The 13,836-nt window shown below is 49.7% G+C and overlaps 3 protein-coding genes across 6 annotated transcripts in view; 1 reads left to right on the plus strand and 2 right to left on the minus strand.

Moving 5' to 3' along the window:
- Nucleotides 1-16: 16 nt before the first annotated feature.
- Nucleotides 17-6,009, minus strand: MUTYH (mutY DNA glycosylase). Of its 4 annotated transcripts, none has more exons than XM_072129037.1 (15): nucleotides 5,798-6,009; nucleotides 5,386-5,626; nucleotides 4,232-4,271; nucleotides 4,081-4,154; nucleotides 3,957-3,998; nucleotides 3,609-3,680; nucleotides 3,404-3,517; nucleotides 3,211-3,308; nucleotides 2,304-2,448; nucleotides 2,094-2,184; nucleotides 1,756-1,944; nucleotides 1,528-1,676; nucleotides 1,301-1,450; nucleotides 669-719; nucleotides 17-588 (listed from the first exon to the last, which is right to left on the minus strand). In XM_072129037.1, exons 2-15 carry the CDS (start codon nucleotides 5,620-5,622, stop codon nucleotides 469-471), a joined length of 1,572 nt encoding a protein of 523 aa, XP_071985138.1. In that variant the 5' UTR covers nucleotides 5,623-5,626; nucleotides 5,798-6,009; the 3' UTR covers nucleotides 17-468. The 4 variants fall into 4 exon arrangements, with proteins under 4 accessions (XP_071985138.1, XP_071985139.1, XP_071985137.1 ...); XM_072129038.1 differs by having other exon boundaries at nucleotides 1,756-1,941; nucleotides 5,763-6,009; XM_072129036.1 differs by having other exon boundaries at nucleotides 5,386-5,623; nucleotides 5,763-6,008.
- Nucleotides 5,993-10,929, plus strand: TOE1 (target of EGR1, exonuclease). Its single transcript, XM_072129039.1, has 7 exons — nucleotides 5,993-6,224; nucleotides 7,332-7,372; nucleotides 7,764-7,860; nucleotides 8,240-8,398; nucleotides 8,762-9,021; nucleotides 9,375-9,540; nucleotides 9,754-10,929. The coding sequence occupies exons 1-7, from the start codon at nucleotides 6,114-6,116 to the stop codon at nucleotides 10,375-10,377; spliced, it is 1,458 nt and encodes a 485-aa protein (XP_071985140.1). The 5' UTR covers nucleotides 5,993-6,113; the 3' UTR covers nucleotides 10,378-10,929.
- A 1,953-nt stretch (nucleotides 10,930-12,882) lies between these two features.
- Nucleotides 12,883-13,836, minus strand: part of TESK2 (testis associated actin remodelling kinase 2) — a 31,220-nt gene continuing 30,266 nt past the window's right edge. The window contains exon 11 of the mRNA XM_072129034.1: nucleotides 12,883-13,813. Coding sequence (XP_071985135.1) covers nucleotides 12,993-13,813 — 821 coding nt within the window. The 3' untranslated portion in view covers nucleotides 12,883-12,992. The remainder of the gene's footprint in view (nucleotides 13,814-13,836) is intronic.

The raw sequence follows: 13,836 nt of genomic DNA on the forward strand, positions 1-13,836 counted from the left end.
ATTGTAACAAAAAGATTTTATTATAAAACATATAAAATGTCAGGATCTCCATAATGCTACAATACAAAAGGGTTAAAATACAGATCAGTGGACGGGGTCTTGTGTCCATCATTATCACAGATTTGGGGAGCCCCCAAGTCCTCTGTAACTAAAGTGTCATCTTCTTTTCCAGTTTCAAGATCTCCACTTGCTGTCAGAGCCTAAAATTCCCCCTCACATTACATTCCTTCTCACAGCTGAAGGTTTGCTACAACTGAATCCAGCATACACAATCGTTGTGAGACGCACACAAATGTCTCTGGATAACTCCTACACTGATACAATGAGGCAGATTTTTGCTGCTTATGAGTTTAGTTCAGAGGATTGTCTAGAATGGAAGTTGTAACAAACCCTCAGCTGTGAGCAGGTCTAAATGTTTTTTTTTTTTCCCATGTGTGCACTCACTGACAGCAAGCAGAGAATCCTCCTTCAGGCTGATTCCTTGACGGCGACTTTGAAAAAGCTTTGTATAGACCTCTGCTTGCTGTCAGACCGGACTCGCCCTGCAGGCGGCTGCACGTCACTTATATCCTTCTTCCTCTTCCGCGGCTAAAGAAAAGAAGGAATCAAAGTCACCAAAAGGCAAAGAAACCAGAAAATATAAATACAGAACATGTCCAGCTACTCACCGGCTCTGCTCCACCGGACACCAACCCCCGAGCCTCACACAAGCGCAGGATCTGAGAAGAGAACATGACACGATAGGACCCAGGAGACACCAACCCTTCATTGCGACTACTGCTCTCTGTTATCAGCCACTTCATCCCAGGGAGAGGAGACTGTATCCCCCTCATAAAGTATCCTCTCCCTGGGATGAAATGGCTGATAACAGAGAGTAATAGGTTGTATCCCCCTGGGGAGAGGAGACTGTACAGGGGGGGATACAACCTATTACTCTGTTATCAGCCATTTCATCCCAGGGAGAGGAGACTGTACAGGGGGGATACAATCTATTACTCTCTGTTGTCAGCCATTACATCCCGGGGAGAGGAGACTGTACAGGGGGGGATACAATCTATTACTCTCTGTTATCAGCCATTTCATCCCAGGGAGAGGAGACTGTACAGGGGGGGATACAATCTATTACTCTCTGTTATCAGCCATTTCATCCTGGGGAGAGGAGACTGTACAGGAGGATACAATCTATTACTCTCTGTTATCAGCCATTTCATCCCGGGGAGAGGAGACTGTACAGGGGGGATTCAATCTATTACTTTCTGTTATCAGCCATTTCATCCCAGGGAGTGGTGACGGACGTTACCTTCTTCATGGCGGTGGAGACAGCGGACTCCATGAACTGTCTCCTGGTCACCCAGCGTAATGACTCCTCCTCCTCCTCCATTTTTATGGACCTGCTCTGCAGGTAGTAGACCAGGTACGTCTGGTTGATGTGAGAGAAGATGTGGATGACCTGCAGGGAGAAGGAGCCATCATCCAACATTTCCCAGGATGCCCTGAGCTGCGGAGTTCCCCGTGTTCCCGTCTCACCTCTCCTACAAGCTGCAGATCCTTAATGACTGAGATGTTGGAGCCGCTCACTTCCCTCAGGCGGCCGCACAGAATCTCCTCCCGCTCCCCCGCGGTGGTCTCCTTCTCCAGGGGAATGCTGGGAAACTCCCACATGCCCGCCAGGAGTCCTGTACAGGACAGTATACAGATAGCGGGTCAGTATGGACCCTGACACACTGTGACGCAGAGATATATATAATGTATCACCTTTCTGGGGTCTCTGAACCAGTAAATACTCAGGGTCCCCCTGTTCCCCAAACCTCTCCCACACACAGGTCACGGTCTGCTCCTCTCGTGACGGTTTCTTTGCAGATTTGCGCGGATAGTTGGTGACTCCAAGGCTGCAGTCCCAGTGGTCCCCGGACTGGAGGCAGAGGGGGCAGGAGGCTGCTGCTGCTGCAGAGAAATGGTTCTGTTACAGTGTATCAGTCACAGTATATAACAGATCTGAGATATGGGGGATTCCAGAGACTGTACCCCACCTTAACGCTCCGGGGACCCCAGTACACTCACAGGAGCAATGACATCAGACCCTCGGCACTCACCACATTCCTCAATATCCGAGATGGAGACGTCTTGAGTTTTCGATCTTCTCTTAACAGTTATACTGAGGAGGGAGGAAGAATCCTGCTCTACCTGCGAGACAGAACACCAGGGGTTAATGGGGCCCCCAACTTCATTCCTTCCACAAATTACCAGAATGGGTCCCAGGACCTGATCCAGAGAGCGTCTGACAGACCCGGTCACCCCCTCACCTTCCTGTACGCCCGGCACAGGCTCTGCAGGGGACATTCTCCGCACAGCGCCTTTTTTGGGGTACAGACTGTCGCTCCCAGCTCCATCATCGCCTGATTAAAGTCTCCTGGACGATCCCGATCAACGAGATTATTCGCCAAATTCCTGGAGTGTAAGACAGCGATTACATTTATCTACATCACATTCTGCAATTTTCACTCTGAAATCTCTTCTTCCTGTCAGTATAAGAAAATTAGAGCCTTTAGTAATAATTAAAGGGAACCGGTCAGCAGGTGTGACCCCAGAGACAGTGATAAGTATTGTCCCTGGAGAGATGTGTGATCAGACCTTTGTGTCCTCACACTGCTGTGCTCTGCACAGCCAGGTTAATGTACCGTCTCTGGAGGGATTTGTGTATGTTGTTAGTAGCAGCAGGACTGTGATATGTGAATTTATATTTCAGAATTGTAGCTTTTCCACAGGGTCCTCACACTGCTCTGAGATTAGTGTTAAACTGCTTTACATCCCCTCCCCATTGAGTAAAAGTACCACGTTTGGTTTGGACGCTTCAGTGCACAGAGCACAGCAGTGTGAGGATAGACCCCCTGTGAAACTTAGTGAATCCTGGAGTATAAATCTATATATCACAGTCCTGCTGCTACTAGTAACATACACAAAACGTCTGATTACACATGTCTCCATGTCTCCTGGGACAACACATGACGCTGGCTGCAGTCTGTATGGTCACACCTGACAGGTTCCCTTTAAGCTGGAATGAGACTTGATGCATTGTAACAAATCACTACTGTCTGATCGAAACTAGGTCCATGTTCAACCTCCGGTTGGAAGTTATAGTGATGAAGAAATAAAGCACAAAGATTACAGAGTTGCAGAAGTTTGCACACCCCATTAACCCTTCTCGCTCACCATAGAGCTTCAGTGACGGCAGGAGAGGTAAAATCAGCTCCGATGCTTCTCAGGCGACAGAGAACGCGGATGACGTTTCCATCTACGACTCCTGTAGCCTGGAGGAAAGTCACAGTGAGAAGAGTCTGAGGGGGTCTGAGGCGGCCGTGTTACTGGAGTCCCCTGCAGTGGGGGATGGGCTATTCCAAGCTACCTGACCATAGGAAATAGACGCCACCGCCCCGGCCGTGTATCTGCCCACCCCTGGGAGCTGCTTCTGTAAGTCTTCTGCAGTGCGGGGCATCCGACCCCCCAAGTCCCGCACAACCTGGAGGTCAAAGAAGCCAAGAGGTCATCAGTCATGGGGCAAACCATTCACAGAAACAAGGGGTTAATCTCAGGCAGTGACTGGCACCCACCTTCTGGGCTCCTTCATAAAGCCGTCGCCCCCGAGAGTAGTACCCCAGCCCGGACCACTTCTCATTCACCTCCTGGAGGGACAAAAGGGTCAGAGCTGTTACTGAAGCACACAAGGGGTTAAAAAATTGTGCAGACATGAAGATGTGATGGGGGGCATCCAGGCATCACCCAGCTTTCCCTGGGCTCAGCATGATTGCCTGGACATCACAAAACTGGTAAAAATGGGTGACCACCAGACAGTACAGAAGCATCCTGCAGAGCATTGCATACTGATACAATGTAACAGACAGAAGAGAAACATCCTGCAGAGCATTGCACACTGATACAATGTAACACACATCACCTACCTCCAGTGACGCCATTGCCAGATGCTGCACCGTAGGCCATGTCTGCAGGAGAAAGACCCCACAAAGTTACCAGATGAGATTCCAACAAGACCCCAAACCTCTTCCCCTCCCCCATATCCCTCACCTTCATCCACTTGGTGTAGTAGTCGATAACTGTGGCGACCTGAGTCTGTTGAAGCATGACCTCTGATACCCAGACTGCAGGGACAGGAAAGTATCATGACTGCAGGGTAAAAGGGGACCCCCATCTGCATCACAAAAATAATGAGACCCACCTGCATATGCCCTGCGCTCCATGTCTGATTCTGAAGAGGCCTGAAATACAGAGATCTCCAAAATTAGCATCCCCAGCATTAAGTCATATACAGCAGAATAGTGAGTGCAGCTCTGGAGTATAATACAGGATGCAACTCAGGATCAGTACAGGATAAGTAATGTCATGTATGTACACAGTGACTGCACCAGCAGCAGAATAGTGAGTGCAGCTCTGGGGTATAATACAGGATGTAACTCAGGATCAGTACAGGATAAGTAATGTCATGTATGTACACAGTGACTGCACCAGCAGCAGAATAGTGAGTGCAGCTCTGGGGTATAATACAGGATGTAACTCAGGATCAGTACAGGATAAGTAATGTCATGTATGTACACAGTGACTGCACCAGCAGCAGAATAGTGAGTGCAGCTCTGGGGTATAATACAGGAAGTAACTCAGGATCAGTACAGGATAAGTAATGTCATGTATGTACACAGTGACTGTACCAGCAGCAGAATAGTGAGTGCAGCTCTGGAGTATTACACAGGATGTAACTCAGGATCAGTACAGGATAAGTAATGTCATGTATGTACACAGTGACTGCACTAGCAGCAGAATAGTGAATGTAGCTCTTGAGTATAATACAGGATGTAACTCAGGATCAGTACAGGGTAAGTAATGTCATGTATGTACACAGTGACTGCACCAGCAGCAGAATAGTGAGTGCAGCTCTGGAGTATAATGCAGGATGTAACTCAGGATCAGTACAGGGTAAGTAATGTCATGTATGTACACAGTGACTGCACCAGCAGCAGAATAGTGAGTGCAGCTCTGGAGGATAATACAGGATGTAACTCAGGATCAGTACAGGATAAGTAATGGCATGTATGTACACAGTGACTGCACCAGCAGCAGAATAGTGAGTGCAGCTCTGGGGTATAATACAGGATGTAACTCAGGATCAGTACAGGATAAGTAATGTCATGTATGTACACAGTGACTGCACCAGCAGCAGAATAGCGAGTGCAGCTCTGGGGTATAATACAGGATGTAACTCAGGATCAGTACAGGATAAGTAATGTCATGTATGTACACAGTGACTGCACCAGCAGCAGAATAGCGAGTGCAGCTCTGGAGTATAATACAGGATGTGTTTGGGCGCGGTCCTCTCACCAGTCTTCTCCATGGCAGGTCTCGTTTACATCGATCATACCAAGAGAGGAGGTTCTTCCTGAGTGTCTCTGCCTCCTCAGAGGTGAAGACGTGATATGTAGGAGGAGGGAGGGGGGAGGAGTCTGTAATGACATCACGTGATGGGTTCTCGTTCCTTGTTCCTTTCTGTTTTCTGGAAGACGCTGGTTCCCTCTTTGGCGCTTTCTTTGCAGCACGTTTCATGGCGGAGCGTACCATTCTGCTGTGGGGGAATCACATAACAGAAATACATTCAGGCCTCTGTTATTGTCCCCTGAATACTGGGGGATTCCACACTCTTGACCACGCGATCAGGCACTGAGGCCTAATATAAACAGATAATTCATGTGTCACTGTACCTGTAACACAATGACGTCACGTGCCAGGGTCTTACGTCACAGGCAGTCAGTGTAACGTCGTCCTCCTCCACACGGCTCTGCTCCCCCACGCGGTCAGAAATAGCAGGCACCGCCCCCGCTTTTCCCTCCTTTCATCTGATTGGATCATGGTATGTACTGGGCGGAACTTTATTTTGACTGAAGTATTCTTTCTCCACTCACGAGAGGGAGCTTTCTGTTTCCGTCAACACGGGTCACGTGACCTGAAGTAATCAGCGCGCGCCGGAAGTGCGCTCGAGCGGCGTCACGTGACCGGTCCGTGGCGTCATTAACCCTTGGCTCGCCCTCCTGTCACGTGTGTTGTCCCTCACGATGTGCAGCCTCCGGGTCCCGGTAATTGATGTGCACAGTGATAACTTCTCCGAGCTCTGGCCGTCCATGTTACTGGCCCTGAAGACGGCCAGCTTCATCGCAGTGGATACGGTAAGTTATGGAGGCTTTGGTGGACGGATCTGACGCTGCATCTGTATTCTTAGTGCTGTGGTGCATTGTGGGAGATGTGGTGGTTGCGACAAGTACAAGCCGTGTATCCGACAGATCGTGACATAAAAGCGGAGCGTTACATCACCACCGATCTACCACTGACCGTATCTGTAATACATAGCTCCTCCCATGTGACTCTGCTCTCACCGTATGGATAATACATGGCTCCTCCCGTGTGACTCTGCCCTCACTGTGCCCGTAATACATGGCTCCTCCCATGTGACTCTGCCCTCACTATACACGTAATACATAGCTCCTCCCGTGTGACTCTGCCCTCACCGTTTGCATAATAAATAGGTCCTCCCTTGTGACAATGCTCTTACCGTAAACGTTATACGTAGCTCCTCCCATGTGACGCTGCGCTCAGCACAGTACAGCAGCATAGACCTGTGCTATACACAACCCATGTCCCTCCTCCCATTGCGTAATGGCAGTCAATCAGGACGGCCCTGGCAATGCACCTGGATGGTGATCAGCATCAGCAGTTACACGTCCAGACGAAAGGATGGAAACGATAATGTGGTCCGAGACTTCAGATAGAAGCAGTCATGAATCCTGACCCTGGTGGTGCCGTCAATGAGGAATCCAATGCTTTTTCACGCAGTCCTGGGATTGTGTGGGCGGAGCACTTACCTAGATGGGGGAGGGGCCCAGATCCATCTCCTCAAGGTTGAAGAGTGGACGGAGGGAGCAGCGTCCTGGTTGGTTTATGCCGGTGACTACAGGCCCAGATATTTTTCCTACTCGAAGGTTTTTTTTTCTGGGGGAATTTCTCCGGTCGCTGTCGGCTGTAAATAAAGACCAATTATTCAGGATTGTAGATCCTTCTAATGACTAAAATCATGGACAAGACATAACCCCTTCATGACAGAGGGACAATATTTCTATAAAAGCTTTACATATCCTGAGAGACTTCAACTTATCTTTAGTTTTATTAATTACTTGTTTTTTTCCCTTTATAAAATTAGCTGATAATTGACTCTGTGTAAAAATACACTTTTCCATTAAAGATTTTATTTTTTTAATAGTGATGTTTCTGTCTTGCAGGAGCTGAGCGGTCTGGGGTCCAGGAGGAGTTTATTGAACCAGTAAGTGATGTTGGGGGGAGGGCACTAGAGGAAACCCCCCTACCCCCACATTCCAGGTGATGTAATAAGTGTCAGATTGTAAAGGACACGGCCATTTGTCATTTACACAACTTTTAGGAGCAGTAACTTTCTCAGCCTCGGGACAGAACCAGTATCACACTGAGGTGTAGGCGCATGTGCCCCCCCCCCCCCCTCCAAAAAAAAACGGACATGAGGGGAGGGTGTCCTCCGAAGCACAACAGAAGTGGTGAGAGAAGAGGGCGTCAGTCCAGCAGGACCAGTGTCTGCACCGCTCGCTGAGTAGCCGAAGAACTTGAGCTCCAATAGAGGCGAATAGTCTGGAATTAACCCTTCCATTACTCAGCTAATATCTTGTCTCTGTTCCCTGCAGATGTGTGGAGGAGCGATATAAAGCCATTTGTCTGGCTGCACGCACGCGCTCTGTGCTGTCCCTGGGCATCGCCTGCTTCAAAACGCTCCCTGACAAGGTAAGTGCTCCCAGCAGCACAGAGGATTTCAAGAGGTGAGGTCACAGACTGAGGGTTGTATAAAGGAACACTCCAGTATCAGCTGATTGAATTTTACCTGAAGGGAGGAGCAGGACTCCAGGTTGGAGGAATACAATGAAAATGAGTCTTGATCCTCCCTGCAGCAGGAATTATTCAATGAATTAGCTGTTCCTCTAAGGATGGAGACCGTGGAGACCGTTCTTTCAGCAGCACAGAGTATTTCAGGAGATGATGTGGGGAATCACAGACCAAGGGTTATATAGTGAACAGGATCCTCCCAGAAGCACAGAGGATTTCAGATATTCTGTAACATCTGGGTGATCTCGGATGCCGACATCACTCCTGTCCCAATCTGTAGGGGGAAGACACCTACCTGTCCCAGATCTACAACCTGACCCTGCTGTGTACCGAGGATTACACCATAGAGCCGCAGTCTGTCCAGTTCCTTGTCCATCACGGATTTGACTTCAATAAACAATATTCCCAGGGGATCCCGTATTATAAGGGCAACGACAAGGTATGTGACAAGGTAGAGTGGAGCATCTCTGACACAGATGACTCCCACCTAGAGGTTATAAATAAATCAACGCAATATCCTAAAATGCTTCCAAAATTTTCTTTACCCAAATCAATGCAAGCACTGCCGAAATCTGAGCTAGTTTGATGGATGTTTAAGTGGTCTGCAGAGAACTCCCCCTAGTGGTGGTATATAATATGTATGTAGTGAGCTCCCCCTAGTGGTGGTGTATAATCTGTATGTAGTGAGCTCCCTCTAGTGGCAGCTTCAAGCAGCACATATTATTATTCACTGCTGTGTGTCTGACAATCCTTGGATATAATGTATGTAGTCAGTAGAGATTTTATTTCCCTCTCTGTTCAGGAGGATGAGCGCCATCTTCAGAGCGTCCGCACTCTGTTCCTGGAGCTGCTCCGCGCCCGGCGGCCCCTGGTCCTGCACAATGGGCTCATAGACTTGGCGTTTCTGTACCAGAGCTTCTACGCTCAGCTCCCCGACAAGATGATGAACTTTATCGCCGACCTCTCGGAAATGTTCCCGGCCGGGATCTACGACACCAAGTACGCGTCCGAGTTTGAGACTCGCTTCACAGCATCTTACCTGGAGTACGCCTACAAGAAGTGGTGAGTGCAGGAGACGTCTGCAGTGCTTCTGTTTGACTGCCGTCAGTATTTTTTCGTTTTAAAAATCCCTACTTGCAGTCAGTGAATTGAAACATTCTCTATCAATAGCTGAAGCTTTGTTGCAGTATTTCAGGGCAGGCGAGCTGCTGATTGTTAGCTCACAAAGGACTGGCTGCACCGATACAGCTGAGGGTTTGTTACAATGTATGAGCAAGACTGGATCTGCATTATGATGGCCACTGGGGGTCTATGGGCCATGGCAGCCAATGTGTCTGGGGGGAGGGGGTATCTGCCCATTTGCCGCCATCTTTATTCTGTTCTGTGGATGACATCATTATGTTTTCTCTTTTTAGTAAACGTGAAAATGGAAAACTAATGGAATCCAGCAGCCGTCACCTCGTGGTAGAGTTCTGTCACTACTCACCCGCCATGTCAGCGTATGTGGAGTATCGTCTGTGCTCCCTGCCGGACCCCACAGACCCCAGCACCGAAACCCCCAACATCTGTGAGCGCTTTTCTGTGAGTGCAGTAGTAGTCACACCAGGATCATGTGTCCTTGTTTGCCATGGGGATTGCATTACTCTCTGTTATCAGCCATTTTATCCCAGGGAGAGGAGACTGTACAGGGCGGGATACAATCTATCACTCTGTTATTGGGCAGGCTGGGTGATGGCTATACATTAGGTGTTGGGGTGCCCTGCCCCCCAGTAATGTGTTGCTCTCCCTCTACAGGCTTACGGCTGGTGTCCCAATGGCGTGAAGTGCGCGCAGTCTCATAATATCGACCTGATCATCGAAGAGGATGAAAAATGCAAACAAGAGAAGAAGAAAAGACGGCGGAAGAGAAAGAAAATGTCCGGGACAGAAGTTCATACAGAAATGGACTCCCTGCCCCCTTCTAAACTAAACTCTGGGGTCTCCCTTAAAGGTAATGACATGGAGCAGGGAGAGATAGGGGAAACAGATTCCCTCATGAATAATGTTGACTGTCACATGGAAGATGACAAAGATGGCAGCAGGAATCTCCTGGAGTCTGTGTCCTCAGCCACGTCTCACCAACCAGAGAAGACTCCCCTATCACAGGACTGCGCCCCAGCAGGTGCGTCCCTACCCACATCATCAGCGGAGGGAGGAACGCACAGGGCCGGCTTTGATGCCTTCATGACTGGATACATCATGGCCTACGTCTGCTTGCTGAAGGAGAAGGACTCTGCCTCCTGCTGTCTCCCGGACTGTATCAATAAGATCTACCTGAGCGGGAAGAATGTCCCCCTGCAGATCGCTAAGAGCGTCTTCTCCAAGTCATCCCGGGGCCATGCACAGAAGATGAGGCTGATCTCCAGTGTGGGCTCCTGAGCTGTAGACCGAGGGGCCCGATATGTCACAGGGACATGGGCGATACAAAGCCCAGGGCCCCCCTCCCTTCACTGCATCAGGGCTGGGATGATATAGATAGGGGTCTGGACGATAGTTAGCAGGGGCTCAGATACTGCAGGGAGGGGACTGGATGACATGAACTCTGGGGGCCCTTGATATACAGATCCCAGCCCCCCCCCCCCAATACTGCAGGGGGCAAGGAAATTGGGTGACATGAATTCTGCACTATGAATCTCCTGGGGGCACTGGGCAACATGAACCACTCTTTTGTGGCCCCTAACATGAGCCTGCTGTAAATCCAATGGCAGAGATTATTGGGGGCTACAGCAGCTGAGGACTGAGGGGATCACATAAAATCATTATGCGATATAAACCGTTTCTATTTTGCAGCATTTTCCCTTCTTCTGGATGCAGCGTAACGGATGAGGCCTTTCTGTTAGTCGTGATGCATCGGTCACATCCAGGGCCTTGGGCTCCAAGAGTCTTTGTGCTGTTAATTCTGCATCATAAATTGGTTAATTCATAAAAATATCAGAAGTGTCTGTAAATATTGAATAACAAAATACCCCAAATGTGATTGGTGCCCATGTGGCACATGGTCTAGGCCTTTGCTGTGGAGTATAAAGGATAAACCCGGACCAAGCACAAGGTCTGAACTTTTACAAAAAGTTTCATTTTTTTTTCCCCCATGTAAGGGTGGTGGCACACGTGGTGTTTTGAACCCGTTTTTAGGCCGTTTAAGCAGTCCTTTAAAAAAAAACGTGTTTTTATTAAAAAAAAACGCATCATAGTTGGGGAAAAACTCCCAAAAACGTATAAGTTTTTTAAAAGACTGCTTAAAAACGGACCAAAAACGGGTTCTTAACGCAACATGTGCCGCCACCCTCAATTGTAATGAATTAGTTCTAGCTGTTGCAGGGCCCTGGAGGAGGAGCATGACACTAGGCCCCGCCTCCTCAGGGACACAGTCACCCAATCTATTTTCAATCTGTTGAGACTGTGTCCTCATATATTGAAAAAAATTACACAGCTGAGATATCTGCTCACAGCCAATCCAGGGTCCACAATGATTCACTGACAGCTAGCAGAGATCCTGAAGCCCATGCACAAATCCCCTCCAATGACGGCGCAGACTCGCACAGCGACTGCAAGAGACGTTTTTAATCCGGAAGATAAAAGGATGGAATTACAGAGCTACAAAATATAAACTGTAAAGGGTTAATTTAATTTCCTCTTTGGTTCCTCGTTACAAATATCTTATATACAGAGACAAGTATAAATACACGGAGGAAACCGCGGCGGCAGTGACATCATCACGAAACATAAGACTAATCATAAATACAGAAACCGGAGGAGAAGGAGGAGGATTGCATAGAAATGTATCATCCAAGTGCAAATACAGGATTCAAGTGTCCACAGCTCCGCCCCCAGGCCATGGTGCATGCTGGGAGTTGTGGTTCTACTTTTATCACAGTGTTCAAAAATGCAGAAATTTACAAATCAAACAAAATGTACAAAAAATTCTCATCACTTGGTGCCTCTTCGTCTTTAGATCCGGAGCCGTGCAATAGTGATGACACATCGCAGCCAAGATGGGGGCCACAGGGTGCGACCACCCCAAGATCCTGCACCCTCCCCTCCCTGCAATGGCGCAGATAGTAGGGGAGTCCAGGCTACAGCTTAACAGATCAGGGCCTCATTCACACAGCAACATTATGGAAAGGGTCTGAGAACTGCTGTGATACTGCAGAATCCGCTCCGGTGACCCTCTTCCCAGCACAAAACCCGAGCAAGAGGGGGTTGTGCCAAATTCAAGTTTATTCCAGCAGCAAAACTTAGGTGCAATAGTCTGCAGCCCATGCACTGCCCAGCAGGAGACTGCAGAACACAACACGTGCTGCAGATGATTGCACCATCAAGGTTGGAGGCAGATTATTACTTCTGCTGACTCTCCCATCATTGATGCAGCGCAGGCAGACGCCGTCACGGTTACAGCATTTTGTACCTTTTTGGGGGCTTATAAGAGGCCGATATCTAAAGCTCGTTCTGAAGAAACAATCCTGTGGCTGCACTCACTTTAACATCACCAGGGGGCGCTGGTGCTGAGGGCTGGGACTGCAAGTCAGAAAATACAGCAGGACCCTTAATAAAAAGATGAAATGCTCAGGTGGTGTGAGCCCAGACCACCACCAGGTGGCAGTGTTGTACTGATAATGATCTCCAGGTCTTGGAGGCGGAGCCCTGCAGTCCCCTCCCCCACAAAATGAATTGTGACAGAGTAACCTTATAACTTGTAGGTTAATATCACGGCCCCCGGGAAGGGACATGACTCTTCCATGTGACCCAGGAGCTGCTGGCACTGAACAGGTTAAGGCGTCACAGACTGACCCCCCTTGCTGGGGTGACACCAGGATTTTCCGGATCACAATGAGAAAGGGTGGAGAACGTGTATGGAAGGTGCCATAACCAAGGCAACACAAACGCTTGTTTGCATTGTCAATTTTTTTTATTTTCAGGTTGCCGTGGGTTACAGCGCTTCCCTCCCCCCCTCACTGACATAAGACCTTATGTGGGGGTCCGCCAGCATCCTGGGGTCACATCTTTACCAGTCCCTGGCGCACGCGGCAGTCACACAGGCAGTCCCTGCTCTCCGCATTGTCCACTGGCAGTAAGGAGAGACCCCCGAGGTGCGGCGGGGGGCTGCGTGGGTTGTCGTTCAGTTCGTCCTCTATCTCCATGGCCTCGGAGCTGAAGCCTAGTGAGCGCTCGTCCTCAGGGGGCTTCCTGATGCTGACCAGCAGCTGGTGACAGTCCCCGTCCGTGCAGTCCATGTCCTCGGTCTGCGCAGGATCGGGCCCCGGGGAGCGCGGTTTATAGGGCGGGATTTCTGGGACTCCGTATTTCACGTTACAGAGGAGCCTGGCCCGGACCTCGCTGCTAAGCTGGGCCGGGTCACACTTGCCCACCAGGGGGGCGAGGGCAGCACTGGGGGTGCAGTCCCTTTTCAGGAGCTCCGGGGACACCGGCAGGGACCTGCAGCGCCTCTTGGGGACGTAGCAATAGTCCACATTGTCTTGGCTGAACGGCTGCCGCACCAGGCCCCCCGACATCTTTGGGGAGTGCAAGTCAAAGACGTGGGAGATGACGGACTTGCTGGGCATATCGAAGAACTTGATCTTCCCTCCCTTTAAGTCCTCCCTGGCACTGAAGGGGTTAACCTTGCGCAGCAGCCCCCTGCTGGGGGTGTAGAAGGGGTCCTGGACGTTGATCTTGCGCAGCGGCTTCCGTGCAAACACATCGGACTGACTGCGGGAGAGGGTGATGTTCCTGCGGGGCCGCGGTGACTTCTGCGGGATCTTGTCGTCCTGCGGGAGGGCGATGAGGCGCTTCACCCCCTGAATCTTCTCACCGGACCCTTGGGGGAGGGATACAAGATGT

The sequence above is a fragment of the Engystomops pustulosus genome, chromosome 10, assembly GCF_040894005.1.
Source record: "Engystomops pustulosus chromosome 10, aEngPut4.maternal, whole genome shotgun sequence".
NCBI lineage: Eukaryota > Metazoa > Chordata > Amphibia > Anura > Leptodactylidae > Engystomops > Engystomops pustulosus.

Coding starts and splice junctions, on each gene's coding strand:
- TOE1 (XM_072129039.1), top strand. CDS start 6,114: ATGTGCAGCCTCCGGGTCCCGGTAATTGATGTGCACAGTGATAACTTC. Junction 7,373..7,763: donor AGGAGGAGTTTATTGAACCA/GTAAGTGATGTT, acceptor TGTTCCCTGCAG/ATGTGTGGAGGAGCGATATA. Junction 9,541..9,753: donor ACATCTGTGAGCGCTTTTCT/GTGAGTGCAGTA, acceptor CTCCCTCTACAG/GCTTACGGCTGGTGTCCCAA.
- MUTYH (XM_072129037.1), bottom strand. CDS start 5,622: ATGGTACGCTCCGCCATGAAACGTGCTGCAAAGAAAGCGCCAAAGAGG. Junction 3,309..3,403: donor CGTCTATTTCCTATGGTCAG/GTAGCTTGGAAT, acceptor ACTTTCCTCCAG/GCTACAGGAGTCGTAGATGG. Junction 2,185..2,303: donor TGTGCCGGGCGTACAGGAAG/GTGAGGGGGTGA, acceptor TCTGTCTCGCAG/GTAGAGCAGGATTCTTCCTC.